Source organism: Chionomys nivalis, chromosome 1 (assembly GCF_950005125.1).
Source record: "Chionomys nivalis chromosome 1, mChiNiv1.1, whole genome shotgun sequence".
NCBI lineage: Eukaryota > Metazoa > Chordata > Mammalia > Rodentia > Cricetidae > Chionomys > Chionomys nivalis.
Window position 1 is genome coordinate 110,649,700 of NC_080086.1, and position 21,233 is coordinate 110,670,932.

General features: G+C 39.4%; 1 protein-coding gene across 1 annotated transcript in view; it reads left to right on the top strand.

Annotated features, from left to right (window-relative positions):
• Positions 1 to 21,233, top strand: part of LOC130881510 (zinc finger protein 491-like) — a 38,996-nt gene that overhangs the window by 7,848 nt on the left and 9,915 nt on the right. Inside the window, 4 exon segments of the mRNA XM_057781156.1 lie at positions 2,241 to 2,299; positions 3,700 to 4,744; positions 4,746 to 4,968; positions 5,052 to 5,245. Coding sequence (XP_057637139.1) covers positions 2,241 to 2,299; positions 3,700 to 4,744; positions 4,746 to 4,968; positions 5,052 to 5,245 — 1,521 coding nt within the window.

Genomic DNA, 21,233 nt, shown 5'->3' on the forward strand with positions numbered 1-21,233 from the left:
CCCTTGCTGCGATTTGTTAATAAGATATAGATACAGTCCCCTAACGTTGATTGTTCCAAGCACAATACCCGTAAGTTACTAGGCTCATTGTTCAGAGAGAATTGTGTGTTAGATATAAGTATTATATCTCTGGAGGGAAAGGTACCCTGACTGTTAGAAAGTCATGTTATACCTGCAAGTGTTACAACTCTGAAGGGAAGATATCCAAGATACCTACAACTGTAATGAGTAAGCTATCCTGGCTTGTTGGGAATTAAGGCAATGCCTGAAGCTGGATTCGGGTGGGGGATAGTCTCCTTGCCAGATTCTACACCTCTCCAAGAGAGAACAGTTCCAATTCTACACCTCTCCAAGAGAGAGCAGTTACAGCCGAGCTCTGCTCCACACCCCTAAGGAAGTTTCCCAGCAGAGATGTCCATTGCTTCTATGCTCCACCCTACTGGGGAGTTTCCCAGGAGAGATGTCCAGTTCTTCTCATCTATGGCTCGAGTTGTTATTTCCTTTGCTTCACTCTGCTAAAGGGGTAACCCCCACACACTAGTAGCAATCTGCACTGACTCCTGCAAAAAGTTGTTACTTCTGCACCACTCCCCTAGGGAGTTTCTCAGCAGAGGTGTCTGTTACTTCTCTTTACTACTCCCCTATTGAGTTTCTCAGGAGAGACTCTGCTCCACTCAGGCGAGAAAGATCTTCACCCCAAACTCTTTCAAGGGATTTATTTTGGACGGCAGAATCCTGGAGACTGGCTGGTTATGCCAGGGTAGATAAGGACAGCTGCCAACTGATCAAGCACTGGGCTTATATAGGGCTTCCTAGGGGTGGAGTTTTTCCACAGAGTAGATTTTAAGGATGGGAATTGGTTGGAATTGAAAATTCTTGAGCTCAGATTGGCTAGATTTAGTGGTCAGGGATTAGTTGGATTTTTGTTCAGGGACTTGTTGGTTTTATGTTTAGTAGATCAGGGACAGATATGGATCTAGTTTCAGGAATAAACTGTGTTTCTTTCACTGGTCCTTTTTACGTTTTGTCTCTAAATTCAGACTGCGGTTTAGATTTCAAGGGTGCAAAGTTTTCCCAATGTTATTTCATTTTTGTCTGGGTACATAGTACTAAGCTTGTTGTCAATTTCAACTCCTCATTTTGTTTAGAAATTTAGCTTGCTCACATTCTGTCCCTCTATCAAAATACTCCAGTTTTTATATTCATGTTTATTTCAAATTCTCTGATAAAACAGGATGAAGTCATGTTCTTGATGATAATATCACAGTAATAACCCTTTCTCTACTTACTGACAGAGTTTTTTCCCAAGGAACCTTCCCTATCAATGTCTGTTGTGTAGACTTTTTCATTTCTGACTTTGGATCATCTACTAAATAACTTATTTATCTTTGGTTCAGTGTTTTTAGTTGTTTTTCTTCAGAGTCCATTAAAGGTAATTATGAGCACCATGTGCTTGCTGGGAATTGAACTTGATCTCTAGAAGAGCAGTCAGTGCTGTTAACCACTGAGCCATTCATAAGTGTGAAACTGCTAGTGAGTGAAACACTAATAAATATTAAATGAGCCGGGCGGTGGTGGCGCACGCCTTTAATCCCAGCACTCACGAGGCAGAGGCAGGTGAATCTCTGGGAGTTCAAGGCCAGCCTGTTCTACAAGAGCTAGTTCTGGGACAGGCACCAAAAAAGCTACAGAGAAACCCTGTCTCGAAAAACCAAAAAAATAAAAATAAATAAATATTAAATGAGACAGTGAGTCATCAAGTATTCAAGATAGCATCCCATGGACATTCTTCAGTAAATCCTATTTATATAATAATTTAGAGGTGTCTTCAGAAACATACATGCAAGATGATTATGTATCCTGTCTGTCTCTCAGTGAAAATAAACATCCTAATTAATATATGTATTCATAGGAGCCAGTAAACTTTGAAGATGTGATAGTGAAATTCACCTCAGAAGAGTGGGCTGTGTTGAATTCTAGTCAGAAGAAGCTCTACAGAGATGTGATGAAGGAAACATTTTTGAACATGCTCTACATAGGTAAAAAGTACTACATACTCCCATTGCTTATTCAGTCAGTGAACAACTGTGTCCTGCTTATGTGTGTCATGTTGGTATTGAATTCTTGAAGTAAAAATGTGGTGAATTTAGTGTACATACCCCTATCACAAGAACTATGTTGCAATAATTTTTATGTTGAATATGAATGTGTCATAATGTATTCTCTGGATTTTATTGTAGAAAAAAACACTAGAAGAAAATATTGAAGAAGACTCTAAAGATATCAGCAGGAATATGGGGTAATTTATATTTAGTAAAAAATAATTTCTGTTATACTTTTGCAACTCAAGGGATAAATGAGAACACGCCAACTGCTCCAAATGTACCTGAGTGAAAACTGAGTCAACACAAATTTCTGTAATGCAGCATTGTATTGTGACGTTCGATATTTGTGTATTTCTTGTGTGTAATCTATTAATATCACAAATACATCACGTGAGATTGAGCCTGGAAAAAGGTTTTCTAGTGGATTATTACACAAAAGATCCCTTCATAGGCAAATGGTTTTACTTCATGTTTATACTTAGAGGCTTTGAGCTTTAGTATTGTGTTTTGTTTGCTTCCTTTTGCTGTGACCAAAAAAAAAAAAAGAACTCTGGGGTGGGGTGGAAGACAGTTTTATGCTTTCTTGTAAATACCATGATAAGGGGAAGAGCCAGGGTAGGAACTCAAACATGACAAGAATCTGGAAACAGGCAGTAAAGCAGAAGTGATGCAGAAATCCTGTTTACTGGAGTGATCTTCATCTGTCAATCAGCTACCTGCCTTATTCAAGCTTGGCCCACATCTCTAGGGCAATACCACCCATAATGAACTTGATCAATCCACCTCATACAGTGATCAAGACAAAGCTACCAGAGACATGTCTAAATGTCTGTCTGACAAAGCCATTTTGTGCTGTTTGGTTCCTTCTTCCCAAATGTGGGTTCTATTTGTGTCAAGTAGATCAAAACTAACTGGTACATACATTTCATACAAAGAGCCTGATCTCCTAACCATTGGCATATGTGAAAATGCTCCCACAGATTTTGTTTCCAGGCCAGTCTGATTGAGGGATTTTCTCAATTGAAGGACCCCATTCTATGACCATAGTGGGTCTAGTTGATAACTAACTAACCCACACTGGGTGAGTATTTAGAATGCTGACATGCCAGAGTGGTTCATCCCTTCGTATGCTTGTTATTTTTGTCTATAAACATCAGGACTTTTTCCCCTGTTCACTCCTTTCATTTCTCTTAATTATTTTATATATCTTTCTATCTGACTTACATTTTTGTACAACACCTTTGCCAAAAACATTTGTGGAAGACAGAAAATGCAAGACATCCTTCATATCAAGTGTATCAGAGTTTGTGAGCTCTTCACAAACATACTTGTCATTAAATCTGGTTTGCTTAAAAATTGAGAATTGTTCTTAACGTCCAAGCCTGTGATACAGCTTCTTCATAATTCTTAGAGAAGTAAAGTCAATACTCTACTTCTTTACATGTGGCAGGGTCTTTCTATGTCATACATATGGTTCTTCACATTGATACCATTATTCTATTCCCTCAGAGATAGTATAGTTGTGTTCCACACAGGCCAGCCTCCAATATTTCTCTTGGCTACAGTGTTGGTTTTTTTTTTTTCACTTTTTCAGAATTCAGGAGATTGAGAAACACCATAGATATGAATGTCATACTGAGTGTGATAAAAACCAGCAACCTATTCCAGACAGTATGATCAATAAAGAACTGCCTTCCAGAGTGAGAGCTCATCAGACTCCATTACATGTAAGAAACATTATTGGTCATTTATCCTTACCTGAGTATCTCAGACAAAAAACTAGAGGAAAACCACAACTGTATAAGGGAGCTGTGGCAAAAGCTTTTACACATCAGAAACATTGGAAAGATACCAGTTACTCTGAATTACTTCAGGTACGTGAAACTTCTCCTAAAGAGAAACCCTGTAAAATTCAACTATATAATGAAGCCTGTAGGAGTCTCTGTTTTGATCAGCCTCAGAAGAGAAGTAATACTGAAAATAAACGCAATGAGAATGTCTTAATGAGATGTACATCTGGCCAGAATGATGAAGGAACCCATAAAGAAATGAAACAATTTGTATGCAATCTCAGTGAAGAATCCTTCATTGATTCCAGTGACCTTATCAACCATGAAAAAAGTAATATTGATGAGAAAAGGTGCATTTGTATGCAATGTAGCAAAACATTTAAATATGCAACATGTTTTGAGAAACATAAAGTAACTCACAAAGGAGAGAGGCCTTATGCTTCTATACACTTTGGAAAAACCCAATTCAGTCATCATAACAGTCATGAAAGCAGTTACTCTGGACAAAAACCTTATGCCTGCAAGCATTGTGGAAAAAACTTCTCCCGTTCTTCTTATCGAAACATTCATGAAAGAATTCACACTGAAGAGAAACCTTATGCATGTAAGCATTGTGGAAAAAACTTCAGAAGTTCTATTTCTCAAAACTTTCATGATAGAATTCACACTGGAGAGAAACCTTATGCATGTAAGCATTGTGGAAAAGCCTTTTTCTGTTCCAGTCATTTGAAGAACCATGAAATAATTCATACTGGAGAAAAGCCATATGCATGTAAGCATTGTGGAAAAGCCTTCAACCACCCCCGTAGTTGTAACAGACATGAAAGGAACCACACTGCAGAGAAAACTTAATGCCTGAAAGCATTGTGGATAAAACTTCAGCAGTTTTACGTATCACAACATTCCTGAAAGAATTCACAGTGGAGAGAAACCTTATGCATGTAAACATTGTGGAAAAGCATTGACTAATTCCAAGGCTTGTAACATTCATGAAAGAATACACATGACAAAGAGTCTTTATACATGTAAGTATTGTGGAAAAGCCTTTTCCTGTTCCAGGCATCTGAATATTCATGAAATAAATTCACATTGGAAAAAGCCTTATGCGTGTAACCATTGTGCAAAACCTTCAACAACCCCAGTTCTCAAAACACACATGAAAGGAACCACACTGGAGAGAAACCTTATGCATGTAAACATTGTGGAAGAGCCTTCAATGACTCCAGTAGGTGTAACAGACATGACACAAGCCACACTAAAGAGAAGCAGAAGAGTTATACATGCAAGTCTTGTGAGAATGGCGTGAACTTTTCTTTTAATATTCATTCTGTTCTCTATGATATAGACATTGTAATGTTTTACTGCATACACACACCCTATTCTTCAAATATTACAACTGCCCTCTTTGCTTATACCTTCTAAGCCACTGTTACACTCTCTGACTACATTTTATGTGATGTGTTCTAACAAACTTTTCTTTCCTCTAATTGCTCCCATCTTTATGGTCTTTCCTCCACACATGGTTAAATACATACGTGAAAATGTGGTAGCTAGGATCTGCATACAAGAAAAAACCTAAGTATTTTTCTTTCTGTGTCAGGTTCACTCACCCATGATTCTTTCCAAATCCCATCTAATTGCCCTCAAATTCAATAACTTCAATGCTTATAACCATGTAACAATTTTCCACTGTATATATTTACCACATATCCAGTATCTACCCATAGTGTTTTTCACACCTGAGTTCTAAAAGACTTGAGGGTAGCCTTACTCCGCATTTAAATTTCACTAAGAATTGTTGAAAACTGGAAAATGTACCTTTGTTATCATTCTATTAGGATGCATTAGAAAGAGCAAAGCATGTATGAGGTCATCTGGGACCAAGTAAAACTCCCTTTGGGGTGGCACTAACACTGCTGATTATGTTTCTATAAGAATTTATTATTATAAATCAAAAGGAATTCAGCTACGGGAAGTATACAGTCACATAATGTTCTATAATCTGGTACTTTTGGGGCATATTCTACTAATAAATTGAAACTATCACGGGACAAGAGAGGGAAACTAATTAGCACTGTGACTTCTGTCCCTTCTCAGGAAATGTTTGTCATTATGTGTGCTGGTATCACAAAACATTTCTTCACAAAGCTGACAAAGTTTCAATTGCATACAATATAGACACTGGGATTTTATACATATAGATAATCGTCTGTGTGTGCTTTGGGCAGCTGGTTTTAAGCATAATAGATTTTCAAGTCATCCATTTTCCTAATGATTTTCATACATATTTGACCAATTAGACACCAACTGCAAGGGCTGTATGTTGCCGAATTATGATGAGTCTCGCCATGGTGGCTTGTTGGAAGTGTCTAAAAGATGTCTTTTAGGGCTTTCACCGGACATGGCATTGCACTCTTAAATATCGACGTAGAATCGTTATCAAATATCAACTGCCTAGTGATACAAATATTTAAATATAATTATACATCACAGCTAAAATTTAATTATTCTGACTGCACTAAATTTTATATTATTTTAAAATCACTTAATGAAGAAGTTCCCATACAGTAGATGTAAAGGGAATACTAGGCCACCAGTGCTGGTTCTTTTGTTTTAGAGACATGTTGTACAACATAACCATGGGATTATAAAGGGAATTTAGTTCACCTCTGTCTCAAATTAACAAAAAAAAAGTTTACATTTTTCATAACATTCCAGATTTTAAAAACTTAATAGCCCATCCTTTAGAGCAAGCTTAATATTCTTTTTGGGGAAATATCTAAGGTTAATCCCGGGTAACATAGGTCCCAACTGTCAGAATTGGAAACCTTGGTCCTGAATGACTAATGTGAATATGTATTTCAGTGGAAATCGTGTTATCCAATTATAAGTAAATATTTAGGCCTTCATTGTAGGCAAATTAATTGGAATGGAGCAGTGGAATATCTACAGTATATGGAGTGCATTCAAATACTCAGCCTCAGCGACGCTTAAGTTTACCTGCTATCAAATAAAGATAATTAAATCTCTGCCCCATCAACTCTTAAAACATCTTAATGAAATATTTAGGACTCTATTAAATGTTTGATAACATGTTAAATTGCTATTTAATTCTTTAAAACAATATTCATTTTGACAGTGAAAAATAACTTTCAATCAAGTAGAAGAGGTAACATTTGTACAGAGATGTTAATAATAATCTATTTACAGAAAATTTTAACTTGATTTCATTTGTGGTGATTCTCATGCATAACAAAAATAATAAATCTTAATTTTGTTTTATGGTATTTTGGATGGCTCTGGATGATATTCATTGTAAACCATGGTTGGGCTGAGGTCAACGGAACCCTGCAACACAGCCTGCTCAGGTGCTGAGGGGACATGAGAGGTTAGTCAGAGGCAACAGTGCCAGACAGCCTGACGCCCCACTCTCTGGGGCCTTCCCTTCTGCCTGGGCTTTTCTAGTCAGCCAGCAGACGTTTTCCTGCTGCAGGGATTTCCCTCCAGCCCAGCCCACGCCCAAGCCCGCCTTTTTGCCTGCTTGGTTTTGGAACCCTGCAACACAGCCTGGTCCATCTCTGAGGGAACCTGAGAGGTGAGTCAGTGGCTACAGGGCCAGACAGTCGGATGCTCCTCTCTGGGACCTCTCCAGAGGAACAAAACTCAGGGGCCCCCTCCTTAACTACCTTGGGTTTTCCGGCCAGACAGCAGTGAGGGGGAATGTTCCTGCTGCTGATCTTTTCCCGAACCCAACCCACCCCCAAGCCCGCCTTTTCAGTGCCAGGTCCTTGGAACCCTTCACCACAACCTGATCAAGTGCTGAGGGGACCTGAAAGGTGAGACAGTGACCACAGTGCTGGAAAGCTAGACACCCCACTCTCTGGGACTTCCCCAGTGGAACAAAACCCAGGGGCCCCTCCCTAATTCCTTAGGCTTCTCTAGCCAACCAGCAAGGAATTTTCCTGCTGCCGATCTATTCCCCAACCCATCCCTCCCCAAGCATGCATTTTTGCCTACAAGCTCCATGGAACCCTGCAACAGAGCTTTCTCCACTACTGAGGAGACCTAAGAGAGGACAGACCAAAACAAAAAAAAAACCTCCCAACAGCCACAGCAGATTGGACCAAGACGCCAAGACACTGTCAGCCTAATTTGAAGGAAGAGATGGGTAGGCACCAATGCAAGAAATCCTCCAATATTTTGAAAAACAACATGGTAACACCAGAATCCAACGAACAAGCAACATGAAGACTTGAGCATCCTAACCTAGAAGAAGTAGAAGAAAACAACTTTAAATGTAACCTCAAGAAAATGATAGAGACCTTTAAACAGGAAGTGAAAAACTCCCTTAAAGAAATGGAAGAAGTTGACCGTTCAGCTTCCATGAGTTTGTAGGCTTTCTGGGGGTAGAATTATTGTTAAATTCTAACTTTATTCCATGGTAATCCGATAAGACACAGGCGGTTACTAATATTTTTTGCATCTGTGGATGTTTGCTTTGTTACTGAGTGTGGTCAATTTTCGAGAGGGTTCCATGAGATGCTGAGAAAAAGGTATATTATTTCCTATTTGGGTGGAATGTTCTATAGATGTCTGTTAAGTCCATTTGATTCATTACCTCCATTAATTCTCTTATTTCTCTATTAGGTTTCTGTCTAATTGACCTGTCCATTGGTGAGAGAGGAGTGTTGAAGTCTCCTACTATTAGTGTGTGGGGTTTGATGTCTGCCTTGAATTCTAGTAATGTTTCTTTTACATAAGTGGGTGCTTTTATATTAGGGGCATAGATATTCAGGATTGAGACTTCATCCTGATGAATTGTTCCTGTTATGAGTATAAAGTGTCCATCTCCATCTCTTCTGATTGATTTTAGTTTGAAGTCAACTTTGTTGGAAATTAGTAAAGCCACACCCACTTGTTTCTTAGGTCTGTTTGATTGAAAAACCTTTTCCCAACCCTTTTCTCTGAGTAGATGTCTATCTTTGTGGTTGAGGTGTGTTTCTTGTAAACAACAGAATGTCAGATCCTGTTTTCGTATCTAATCTCTTAGCCAGTGCCTTTTTATAGGTGAATTGAGTCCATTGATATTAAGTGATATTAATGACCGGTGGTTGTTAACTCTGGTTATTTTTTCTTCTTTTTTGGTGGTAGAGTTTGTGTGTTTCCCTTCTTTGAGTTGTGCTGGTGAAGGGTCGCTAGATGTCTGAGTTATTGTGGGCATTATTGGATTCCTTGTGTTGTGATTTTCCTTCTATTACTTTCTGTAAGGTTGGATGTGTGGCTACGTATTGTTTAAATTTGTTTTTCTCCTGGAATATTTTGTTTTCTCCATTGATGGTGAACGAAAGCTTGGCTGGGTATAGTAGTGTGGGCTTGCATCCATGGTCTCTTAGTTTCTGCAGTACATCTATTCAGGACCTTCTGGCTTTCATGGTTTCCATAGAGAAGTCAGGTGCAAGTCTGATCGGTTTACCTTTATAAGTTACTTGACTTTTTTCCTTTGCAGCTCTTAATATTTTTTCTTTATTCTGTATGTTTTGTGTTTTGATTAGTATATGGTGAGGGGATGTTCTTTTTTTTTGATCCAGTCTATTCATTGTTCTGTATGCTTCTTGAATCTTCATAGGAATATCCTTCACTAGGTTGGGAAAGTTTTCTTCTGTAATTTTGTTGAATATATTTTCTGTGCCTTTGAGCTGTAGTTCTCCTTCTACCCCTATTATTCTTAGATTTGGTCTTTTTATTGTGTCCCAGATTTCCTGGATGTTTTGTGATGAGAATTTGTTGGATTTGCTGTTTTCTTTGATCAGTGTGTTTATTTTCTATAGTGTCTTCAGCATCTGAGATTCTTTCTTCTATCTCTTGTATTTTGTTGGATATGCTTGTCTCTGTAGTCTCTGCTCATTGACCTAGATTTTCCATATCCAGCTGGCCCTCGATTTGTTTTCTTCATTGCCTCCATTTCAGTTTTCAAGTCTTGAACTGTTTCCAGTATCCGTTTGATTGTTTTTTCTTGGTTTCCTAGGGTATCTTTTAGGGATTTATTCATTTGTTCAAATATTTTGTTATTCTCATCCATTTCTTTAAGGGAGTTTTTCACATACTGTTTTAAAGGACTCTATCACTTTCATAATGTCTATTTTTTCTACTTATTCTGGATTAGGGTGTTCAAGTCTTCCTGTTGTATGTTCGCTGGGTTCTAGTGTTATGTTGTTTTTCAGATTATTGGAGGAGTTCTTGCATTGGTGCCTGCCCGTGTCTTCCTTCAAACCCTCTCTGATGGGTCTTATGGAACAAGATCAGGGCCTCTTGCTGGCCAGGGACCTAGTAGACAAGAGGCCTAGCTTGCTGCTTGCAGGCTTAGTAAAACAAAGGAACTCCCTCCTGGTTGCACTCACCACCCCATCCCAGCCCCAAAACAGGCTAAGCTGGGGCATCTTCTGGCCCCAAAGAAGGGAAGGGGTGCCTGGGAGCAAGCTGGGATGGGATAGGAAGAGAGAGGCAGTAGCTGGGGAGAAAAGCCACTGCAGAATGACCTGAAAGTTTAGCGGGTTGAGGAATGTCTGTGCTCCCTTTCCGGGGCTTCTGTCACTGGTCAGATACACGCTCCTCCCTCCGAAATTCGGGATCAACCTACCCCAGGAACCAGCAATACCACTCTTGGGAATATACCCAAGAGATGCCCTATTTGTAATAGCCAGAACCTGGAAACAACCTAGATGCCCCTCAATGGAAGAATGGATAAAGAAAGTGTGGAATATATATGCATTAGAGTACTACTCAGTGGTAAAAAGCAATGACATCTTGAATTTTGCATACAAATGGATGGAAATAGAAAACACTATTCTGAGTGAGGTAACCCAGACCCATAAAGATGAATATGGTATATACTCACTCATAAGTGGATTCTAGCCATAAATAATGGACATTGAGCCTATAATTCATGGTCCTAGAGAAGCTAAATAAGAAGGTGAATCCAATGAAAAACATAGGAATCCTCCTGGATATTGGAAGTAGACAAGAATGCCAGGCAAAAATTGGGATCTTGGGGGTGGGGGTAAGGGAAGATGGGGAGAGAGAAGGGAGAAGGGGAGGATGGGGAGAGCTTGGGGGAATGGGATGGAGGAAGGGTGGATATGGGAGCAGGGAAGTATATATCTTAATTAAGGGAGCCATTTGAGGGTTGACAAGAGACTTGACTCTAGAGGAATTCCCAGGTGTCCAAGGAGATGTCCCCAGCTTGTTCCTTGGGCAGCTGAGGAGTGGGCGCCTGAATTGGCCCTATCCTATAGCCGTACTGATGAATATCTTGCATATCACCATAGAACCTTCATGTGGCGATGGATGGAGATAGAGACAGAGACCCACATTGGAGCACTGGACTGAGCTCCCAAGGTCCAAATGAGGAGCAGAAGGAGGGAGAACATGAGCAAGGAAGTCAGACCACGAGGGGGGCACCCACCCACTGAGATGGTGGGGCTGATCTATTGGGAGCTCACCAAGGCCAGCTGGACTGGGACTGTAAATGCATGGGATAAATCCGGACTCTCTGAAGATGGTGGACAATGAGGGCTGCTGAGAAGCCAAAGACAATGGTACTAGGTTTTGATCTTCCTGAATGTACTGGCTTTGTGGGAGCCTAGTCTGTTTGGATGCTCACCTTCCTAGACCTGGATGGAGGGGGAAGGGCCTTGGACTTCCCACTGTAGGGGACCCTGACTGCTCTTTGGACTGGAGAGGGAGGGGGAAGGGGAGGGAGGGGAAATGGGAGGAGGGGAGGAAGTGGAAATTTTTTTAAGTTTCTCATTTTTTTATTAAAATTTTTTTATTAAAATTTTCTTCCAGGTTTCTTGCTAACCCGATGATGGTTCCTTCATTCAAGATATCTCCTTCCTTGCTCTAATATCTCTTCTTCTTCCAACTTGACTATCCATTCCATCAAGTTCTCCCAAACCTTCCTCTTCTAATCAAATGATCATATGGCATTTTTTTTTCAGTTTATTTATATAATGGATTACATTGATAGATATTTGTATGTTGAACCAGCCCTGCATCTTTGGGATGAAGCCCACTTGATCATGTTGGATGAATTTTTGATGTGTTTTTGGATTCAGTTTGCTAGTATTTTATTGAGAATTTTTTTCGATTTGCATGAGTGAAATTGGTCTGTAATTCTAATTACTGGATGAATCTTTGTGTGGTTTTTGTATTAGGGTAACTGTAGCTTCATAAAAGGAGTTTGGTATTGACCCTTCTATTTCTATTATTTGGAACACTTTGAGGAGTATAGGTTTTAGCTCTTCTTGGAAATTCTGGTAGAATTCTGTACAAAAACCATCCAGACCTGGGTCTTTTTTGGTTGGGAGGTTTTTGATGACAGCTTCATTTTCCTCACGGCCTATGGGTCTATTTAAATTACACACTTTGTCTTCATTTAATTTTGGTATATGTTATTTATCTAAAAAATGTCCATTTCTTTTACACTTTCCAGTTTTGTAAAGTACAGAATTTTGTAGTAAGACCTAATGATTCTCTGACTTTCCTCAGTGTCTATTGTAATGTCCCCTTTTGATTCCTGATTGTTAATTTGGATGATCTCTCTCCACCTTTTGATTAGTTTGGATAATCTTGTTGATTTTCTCAAAGAACTAGCTCTTTGTTTTATTGATTGTTTGTATTGTTCTCTGTGTTTCTATTTTGTTGACTTCCGCCCTCAATTTGATTATTTCCAGGCTTCTACTTCTCCTGGGTGAGTCTACTTCTTTATTTTCTAGAGCTTTCAGGTGTGCTTTTAAGTTGCTAATATGAGCTTTCTTCATTTTGTTTATGTGGACACTTAGTGCTATGAACTTTCCTCATAGCACTGCTTTCATAGTGTCCCATAGGTTTGGATATTCTTTTTCATTGAATTCAACAAAGACTTCAATTTCTTACTTTATTTCTTCCATGACCCAGGGATGATTCAGTAGTTGACAGTTCAGTTTCCTTGAGTTTGTAGGCTTTCTGGGAGCAGTATTGTTGTTAAATTCTACCTTTACTCCATGGTGATCTGAAAAGACACAGGGGATTATTCCATTTTTTTTTTTGTATCTCTGGATGTTTGCTTTGTTACCGATTGTGTGATCAATTTTAGAGAAGGTTCCATGAGGTGCTGAGAAGAATGTATATTCTTTTCTATTTAGGTGGAATGTTCTATAGATGTCTGTTAAGTCCTTTGATTCATTACATCTATTAGTTCTCTTCTCTATTAAGTTTCTGTCTGGTTGACCTGTCCATTGGTGAGAGAGGAGTGTTTGAAATCTCCTACCATTTGGGTGTGACGTTTTTTGTGCAATTTAAGTTTTAGTAATGTTTCTTTTACATATATGTGTGCTCTAATATTAGAGGCATAGATAGGCAGGATTGAGATTTCATCTTGATGAATTGTTCCTCTTATGAGTATAAAGTGTCTTCTCCATCTCTTCTGATTGATTTTAGTTTGAAATCAATTTTGCTAGATATTAGGATAGCCACAGAATTCACAAGTATTACTCCAGCTAAGAAGCTCATCAATAAAGGAGAGTGTGCCTGAACTGGTTTTGGCCTTTAGTCAGACTGATGATTATCTTAAATATCACCATACAACCTTTGTCCAACAAGAGATGGAAACAGAGGCAGAGAACCACATTAGAGTACTGGACTGAGCTCCCAAGGTCCAGTTGAAGAGTGGAAGGAGGGAGAGTAAAAGCAAGGACGTCAAGACCGTGATGGGTTCACACACTGAGACAATTTGCCTGAGCTAATGGGAGCTCACCAACTCCAACTGGACTGGGAGTGAAGGAGCATGGGATCAAACTAGTCCCTCTGAATGTGGTTGACAGTTGGGCAGACTGAGGGGCCAATGACAATGATACTGAGATTTGTCTCTACTGCATGTACTGGCTTTTTGGGATCCTGTTCTTTTTAGATGTATACCTTGCTCATCTTGGATGTAGTAGGGAGGGCCTTGGACTTTCCACAGGGCAGGGTCCCTTGCCCTCTCTTAAGATTGGAGAGACATGGGGGAGTGTGCATGGACGAAATGGAGGAGAGTGGGAAATGGGGAGGAAGTTGGAATTTTGATTGGTATTTTTTAAAGTAATAAAATAAAATAATCATAATAAAAACGAAAAGTCATTGTTGGACAAATTGCTGTGGATACCTTCTCAAAAATATGTTTCTAAAAGTTTTAATTTTATTCTTTATGTGTATGGAGACATGTGTGCATTTCTGTTTGTGCACCATTGGTTTGCCTAGTTCCTATGAAAGCCAACTTGGTGGGTTTTTTTTTTTTATTTTTATTTGGTGAAATTTCATTTCCGTAGTGAGGATGACAGGATATATAAAACAAACAAAGAGTCACAGTTAAAATGTAAATATTTTTGCTCCATACAAATAATATTTGCTGATAAGTATTAAAATCACAACAATTAGTATTTAATTTTATTTTTATAAGATGAATAAATATCTAAGATCAATTTCATTATAACAGTAAAAAGAAAGACTGATGGCCTGTCTATCATGTTCTCCTCTTTAATTCTTTACACTTTTAAACAGAAAGCAATCTTTTTTTCATTTTACATACCAATTCCAGTTCCCACTACTTTCCCTCCTCTCATTCCCTCCACCTACCCCCCATCTCAACCCCCAGTCACGCCTCAGAGAGGGTAATGCACATTGCTTTGGGGAAGGTCCAAGGCCCTCCATTCCTAAAAAGTCAGTACAAGCAGTAGGGATAAGTCCTGTTACCACTGCCAGTGGCCACTCAGTCTGTCCCAGCCACATAAATGTCACCCACATTCAAAGGGACTACTTTGGACCTATGCTGATTCCTTCCCACGTGATTGGAGTTGGTGAGCTCCCATTAGCTCAGGTACACTGTTTTAGTGGATGTCCCCATTATGGTCTTGACCTCTTTGCTCATATTCTCACTCCTCTTACTCTTCAACAGGACTATGGGAGCTCAGTCCAGTGCTCCGATGAGGGGCTCTGCCTCTGTTTCCATCAGTTGCTGGATGAAAATTCTATGGTGATATTTAAGATTTTCATCAGTCTGACTTTAGGGCAATGCCAGTTAGGGCACCATCTCCTCTATTGCTTAGGGTCTTAGCAGGGGTCATCGCTGTGGAATCCTGGGAATTTCTCTAGAGCCAGATTTCTTGCAAGCCCCATAATGGGTCCCTGAATCAAAATATCTTTTTCTTTCCTTCATCTCTGCTTTTCCTCCAGCTCAACTATCCTGTTCCCTCAGGCTCTCCCCCCTCCTTTGTCCCCTCCCTTCTAACCTCCCTACTTCTACCCCCATGCTCCCAATTTTGTCAGGCGATCTTGTCTATTTTTGACATTCTAGATAGATTTATGAAATGTTTTTCTTAGGGTTCACCTTGTTACTTAGCTTTTCTAGGATCATAAACTATAGACTCAATATCCTTTGCTATAGAGTTAGTATCCATTTATGAGTAAGTACATACCATGTTTATCTTTCTGGGTCTGGGTTACCTTACTCAAGATGATTTTTTCTAGTTCCATCCATTTGCATGCAATTTCAAGATGTCATTGTTTTTTACCGCTGAGTAGTACTCTAATGTGAAAATGTGCCACATTTTCTTTATACATTCTTTTGTTGAGGGATATCTAGATTGTTTCCAGGTTGTGGCTATTTCAAATAATACTGCTATGAATATAGCTGGACAATGTCCTTGTAATATGATTAAGCATTTTTTTGGGTATATGTCCAAAATTGGTATTATCGGGTCCTGAGGTAGGTAGATTCCCAATTTTTGTCAACCTCTCTGTTTTTATGGCAATACCAAGCTGGTTTTATTGCTGTAGCTGTATAATGAAGCTTAATATCAGACATGGTGATGCCTTAGGAAGTTTGTTTATTGTAAAGAATTGTTTTGACTATCTGGGTTTTTTGTTTTTCTATATGAAGTTGACAATTGTTCTTTCAATGTCTGTGAAGAATTTTATTGGGATTTTGATGGGATTCTTTGAATCTATAGATTGCTTTTGGTAGGGTTGCCATTTTTATTATGTTGATCCTACCTATCCAAGATCATGCTCTCCTCTTAAAAGACTGACTTTCTCAAACTTTGAACATGTCTAAATTAAAATAAATGGAAAAAAGTGGTTTAAATGCTAAGCTTGTGATTTCTGTTCAGTCTACATAAAATCCTAGCAATAATCAGGTTAGGCTCCATGTTTTGGACATTCAGGTTTCCTACTTAGATTACAATCATATCTTTATAAGAATAAACTTTGGATTAAAGATTGCTAATACTGGGAAAATTTGTTTTTTGTTATTGTTGCTTGTTTATTTTTAGTTTGAAAAGAGCAATTTTCTGTGTAAGTATCCTGGCTGTCCTAGAACATGCTTTGTAGTTCAGGGAAGCTTTGAACTCATAGTGATCTACCTACCTCTTCCTTCTGAGTCCTGGAATTGAACGTATGTGCCACCACCACCATAGGACTCTGAAATATGATTTAATCAACAGATTAGCTTAAAATATAAAAACAATGCAATTCCTTACTTTTAAACTTATCCTTATTAAATCTTTGTATAAAAGTACTCTCATAATTAAGATGTCGCAATAGGCGGGACAACGGTGGCCCAGCATTTGGGAGGCAGAGCCATGTGGATTTCTGTGAGAGCAAGGCCAGCCTGGTCAACAGCGCAAGGTCATGGAAAACCAGGGCTACACAGAGAAACACTGTATTTTAAAAAAAAAAAGAAAGATCCTCCTGAATATTAACCTTTATCAGGCGATGAAAGAAGACAGAGACCAACATTGGAGCACTGGACTGAAGTCTCACGATCCAAAGGAGGAGCAGAAGGAGAGAGAGCACGAGCAAGGAACTCAGGACCGCAAGGGGTGCACCCACACACTGAGGCAATGGGGATGTTCTATGGGGAACTCACCAAGGCCAGCTGGCCGGGGTCTGAAAAAGCATGGGACAAAACCGGACTCGCTGAACATAGCAGACAATGAGGACTACTGAGAACTGAAGAACAATGGCAATGGGTTTTTAATCCTATTGCACGTACTGGCTTTGTGGGAGCCTAGGTAGTTTGGATGCTCACCTTACTAGACCTGGATGGAGGTGGGTGGTCCTTGGACCTCCCACAGGGCAGGGAAACCTGCTTGCTCTTTGGGCTGAGGAGGGAGGAAGACTTGATTGGGGGAGGGGGGGAAATGGGAGGTGGTGGCGGGGAAGAGGCAGAAATCTTTAATAAAATTAATTAATTAATAAAAAAAGAAAAAGAAAGAAAGAAAGAAAAACAAAAAAAAATAAGAATAAAGCAGAAAGACAACCTCAAAAAGAGTTCATATTTATTATAACTTTCAGGTTGATTTAAATTTCTTTTAGTTTATACTGTATTTAAAGTTTTAAAAGTCAGGTAAACCCTTAGTCAGTATAGTTTTTGGTTATACTTTCCCTTAAATGGGACAGATTTCTAATTAACAAATTGGGTCTAAAGTCAAGTTTATTTAAAAATCTGTCAATGTAAAATTTAACCAAGAGTTATACAATAGACTAAAAATATTTTACTTTAAAGACTGATGGATGTGAACAGTTTGGAGGTCCTGTGGATCTGGGTCTTACTTCAACAGTGTTAGGACAGAAAAGATGCAGGATCTCCCCCTTTGTTAGCTTCCAGTCACCTTACAGTCTCTCTAGCGGCATCCTCTGGGACTCTATAGCCTCACTGCCTTCAGCTCTTAGGACCAGCCAGCAGCATCTCTTTGCAGTTAGATCCACACTGATGATCAGCATTGACCTTGTTGATTCCTCAGAATTATTCCACTGAAGTGAAAGCTGCCATAGAACCCCTTTGTGATCTTGCACTGCCAGGCCTCCTACACCTACCTATGTCTGGACTACAATTTGATTGGCTTGATGTGGCTCTGGAAGGTATAGGCCCCTTTTCTACAAATTGGGCAAGGAGAAGTTCAAGGGTGCCAAGGATCTCTTCAAATTGCAAAACAGTCGCTGTGGCCACACTCTCTTCTAGGATGTACAGAAAGCTTCTTAGGATGAGTGGGGTAAAACTCATAAGTCACAGAAACTGTCTTGGCCAGGAGAGTAACATTCAATAAGCCTTATTGTATCTTCATTCCCTGGCTTCTGTCTGCAAAGACTCATTTTTGTGACATCTTGGAAAACCAACTTCTGAATGAGGACATGAAGCTCATCAAGAAGATTGGCAACAACCTGACCCACTTCCCTAGACTGACAGGGCCAGACCCAAGCAGACTGGCATGCTCAGGCCATTTCTGGGTGACTATGTCCCTAAGTGTTTCACACTCAAGCATGACTTCGAGTTGTCCTTGCCATCCAAGAGGCTGTGGCTTCTTTGTACAAGTCAGACTGAAGACCTCCACCTGAACCTTTTAAGCTATTATGCAGCTTTATAACCACCATGGAGTCCCTCTAAAGTCTTGGACTAAGTAAAAATAACAATAAAGAAAGAAATGAATGGGTAAATTAAAAATTTCAGTTAAAAAATTTAAAATCCTTTAGATGCATGAATCTTATTTTGTATGTCAGAATGTTTTGTCCGTATGTTTGTTTAACCGCCATGATTGTTTGCTGTCAAAGTCGGAAGATGGTACCAGATCACGTGGAGTTTAATTTATAGGTCATTAGGAGTCACTGAGTAGCTTCTATGTATAAAATCTACATCTTAGGTAAGAGCAATAAGTTCTCTTAAGCACTGCACTATTGGTGCACTGTTCATCCCAGCCACCCAGAACTGAAATAATCACACAGAAACTGTATTAATTACATCACTACTTGGCGCATTAGTTCTAATTTCTTATTGGCAAACACATATTAATTTAACCAATCTCCATTAATCTGTGTATCTGCAGGTGACAGTGGATTACTGGCAAAGTTTTGGCATATATGACTTTGGCAGCTCAATGGCGTTTCTGCCTTCCTTCCTGCATTCTGTTTAGTTTTGACAACCTAGCTCTGTTCCTCTATAGCTCTGCTACAAGCCCAAAGCAGTTCCTTTATTCATTAAGCAATAAAAGCAACAAATAGCCCAAAGGACCTCCCACACCACTGCACACTCACTGTAGCCTCAACAGCTATATATTTCAGCAGGATTTCCTAAATACTGTATCATGTTTCCATTGTAATGTTCAAGACTCATGTTTGGGAACCTGAACCATTGTGGACAGAAGAATAGTATTTTGGATCCTGTCTCCAGGTTAACTGAGCTCCATAGGCTTACAGGACACAGTGAAATATCTCTGACTCTGGTAGTCTTCTGTTCTGTACATCAGAGAGACCATGATAAGGAAGAATCTGTGGTTGGAACTATGCAATGTACATTTTGCATAGTTGAGGAGAGTCAAGATGGGGGAAAATGCCATCAATCGTCCCACAAGGAGTAATATGGTCAATATAGACCCTGACACAATTCATTAGACAAATCACTGTTAAAATTCTAAAGAAGATAGGGACTAATTCTAAATACCCAATGACTCAAGGACTAGAATCTAAATTGGCCTTGACAGCAGCAGGTGCAATAAGAACAAGAAATAACAATATTTGTAGTAACACTAGCAATAATTACAATAGTGATGTTTGTAAATAATTTTGATAAATGATTGATGAAACATGAAATAATCCCAGGAAGAAACTAAAGATCCAAATGACTAGCATAGAACACAACAAGCTAACCTAGAATTTGAAAGGGACAAATGATAACTCAGGCCTTAGACAGACTTTGGTCTCCCAACCAGTGTGAATGAGATCATACCAAAATTTGAGCCAAATTTGAAATAAGATCAATTGTTTTTAATTGTGGTGAATCTTTGGATCACCCAAGCTAATTTGATCATTCTATGAGTGCTCTGTCCTTTAAAATGATCCTGTGAGAATGGTTATTTCCTAATTTTCTGAGAAATTGCCGAACTGATATCCAAAGGGGTTGTACCAGCATGCATTCCCACCAGCAATGCAGGAGTGTTCCCATTATCCTACAACCTCTCCAGCATAAGTTGTCATCAGTGTTTTTGATCTTGGCAATTCTTAGAGGTGTAAGATGGAATCTCAGAGTTGTTTTGATTTGTATTTCTCTGATGACTAAGGATGGTGACCATTTCCTTAAGTGTCTTTCAGCCATTTTAGATTCCTCTGTTGAGAGTTCTCTGCTTAAGTCTGTAATTCATTTTTGTTTTGTTTTTTTTTCCTTTTTATTTATTTATTAAAGATTTCTGCCTCCTCCCCACCACCACCTCCCATTTCCCTCCCCCTCCCCCAATCAAGTCCCCCTCCCTTGTCTGCCCTAAGAGCAATCAGGGTTCCCTGCCCTGTGGGAAGTCCAAAGACCATCCACCTCCATCCCGTTCTATTAAGAGGAGTATCCAAACTGCCTAGGCTCCCACAAAGCCAGTACGTGCAGTAGGATCAAAAATCCATTGCCATTGTTCTTGAGTTCTCAGTAGTCCTCATTGTCTGCTATGTTCAGCGAGTCCGGTTTTATCCCATGCTTTTTCTGACCCAGTCCAGCTGGCCTTGGTGAGTTCCCGATAGAACATCCCCATTGCCTCAGTGTGTGGGTGCACCCCTCGCGGTCCTGAGTTCCTTGTTCGTGCTCTCTCTCCTTCTGCTCCTGATTTGGACCTTGAGATTTCAGTCCGGTGCTCCAATGTGGGTCTTTGTATCTGTCTCCTTTCATTGCCTGATGAAGGTTACTGTTCAGGAGGATGCCTATATGTTTTTCTTTGGGTTCACCTTCATATTTAGCTTCTCTAGGATCACGAATTCTAGGCTCAATGTCCTTTATTTATGGCTAGAAACCAAAGGTCTTGGAGAGATTAGCGATACAAGGGTCATGCCTAAATATAATAAAAGCTATTTACAGCAAGCCAACAGCTAACATTAAATTAAATGGAGAAAAGCTCAAAGCCATCCCACTAAGATCAGGAACACGACAAGGCTGTCCACTCTCTCCATATCTCTTCAATATAGTGCTGGAAGTTCTAGCAATAGCAATAAGACAACATAAGAGGATCAAGGGGATTTGTATTGGAAAGGAAGAAGTTAAGCTTTCGTTATTTGCTGATGACATGATAGTATACATAAGGGACCCCAAAAATTCTACCAAAGAACTCCTACAGCTGATAAATACCTTTAGTAATGTGGCAGGATACAAGATCAACTCCAAAAAATCAGTTGCCTTCCTATACACTAAGGATAAGGAAGCAGAGAGGGAAATCAGAGAAGCATCACCTTTCATGATAGCCACAAATAACATAAAATATCTTGGGGTAACTCTGACCAAGGAAGTGAAAGATCTATT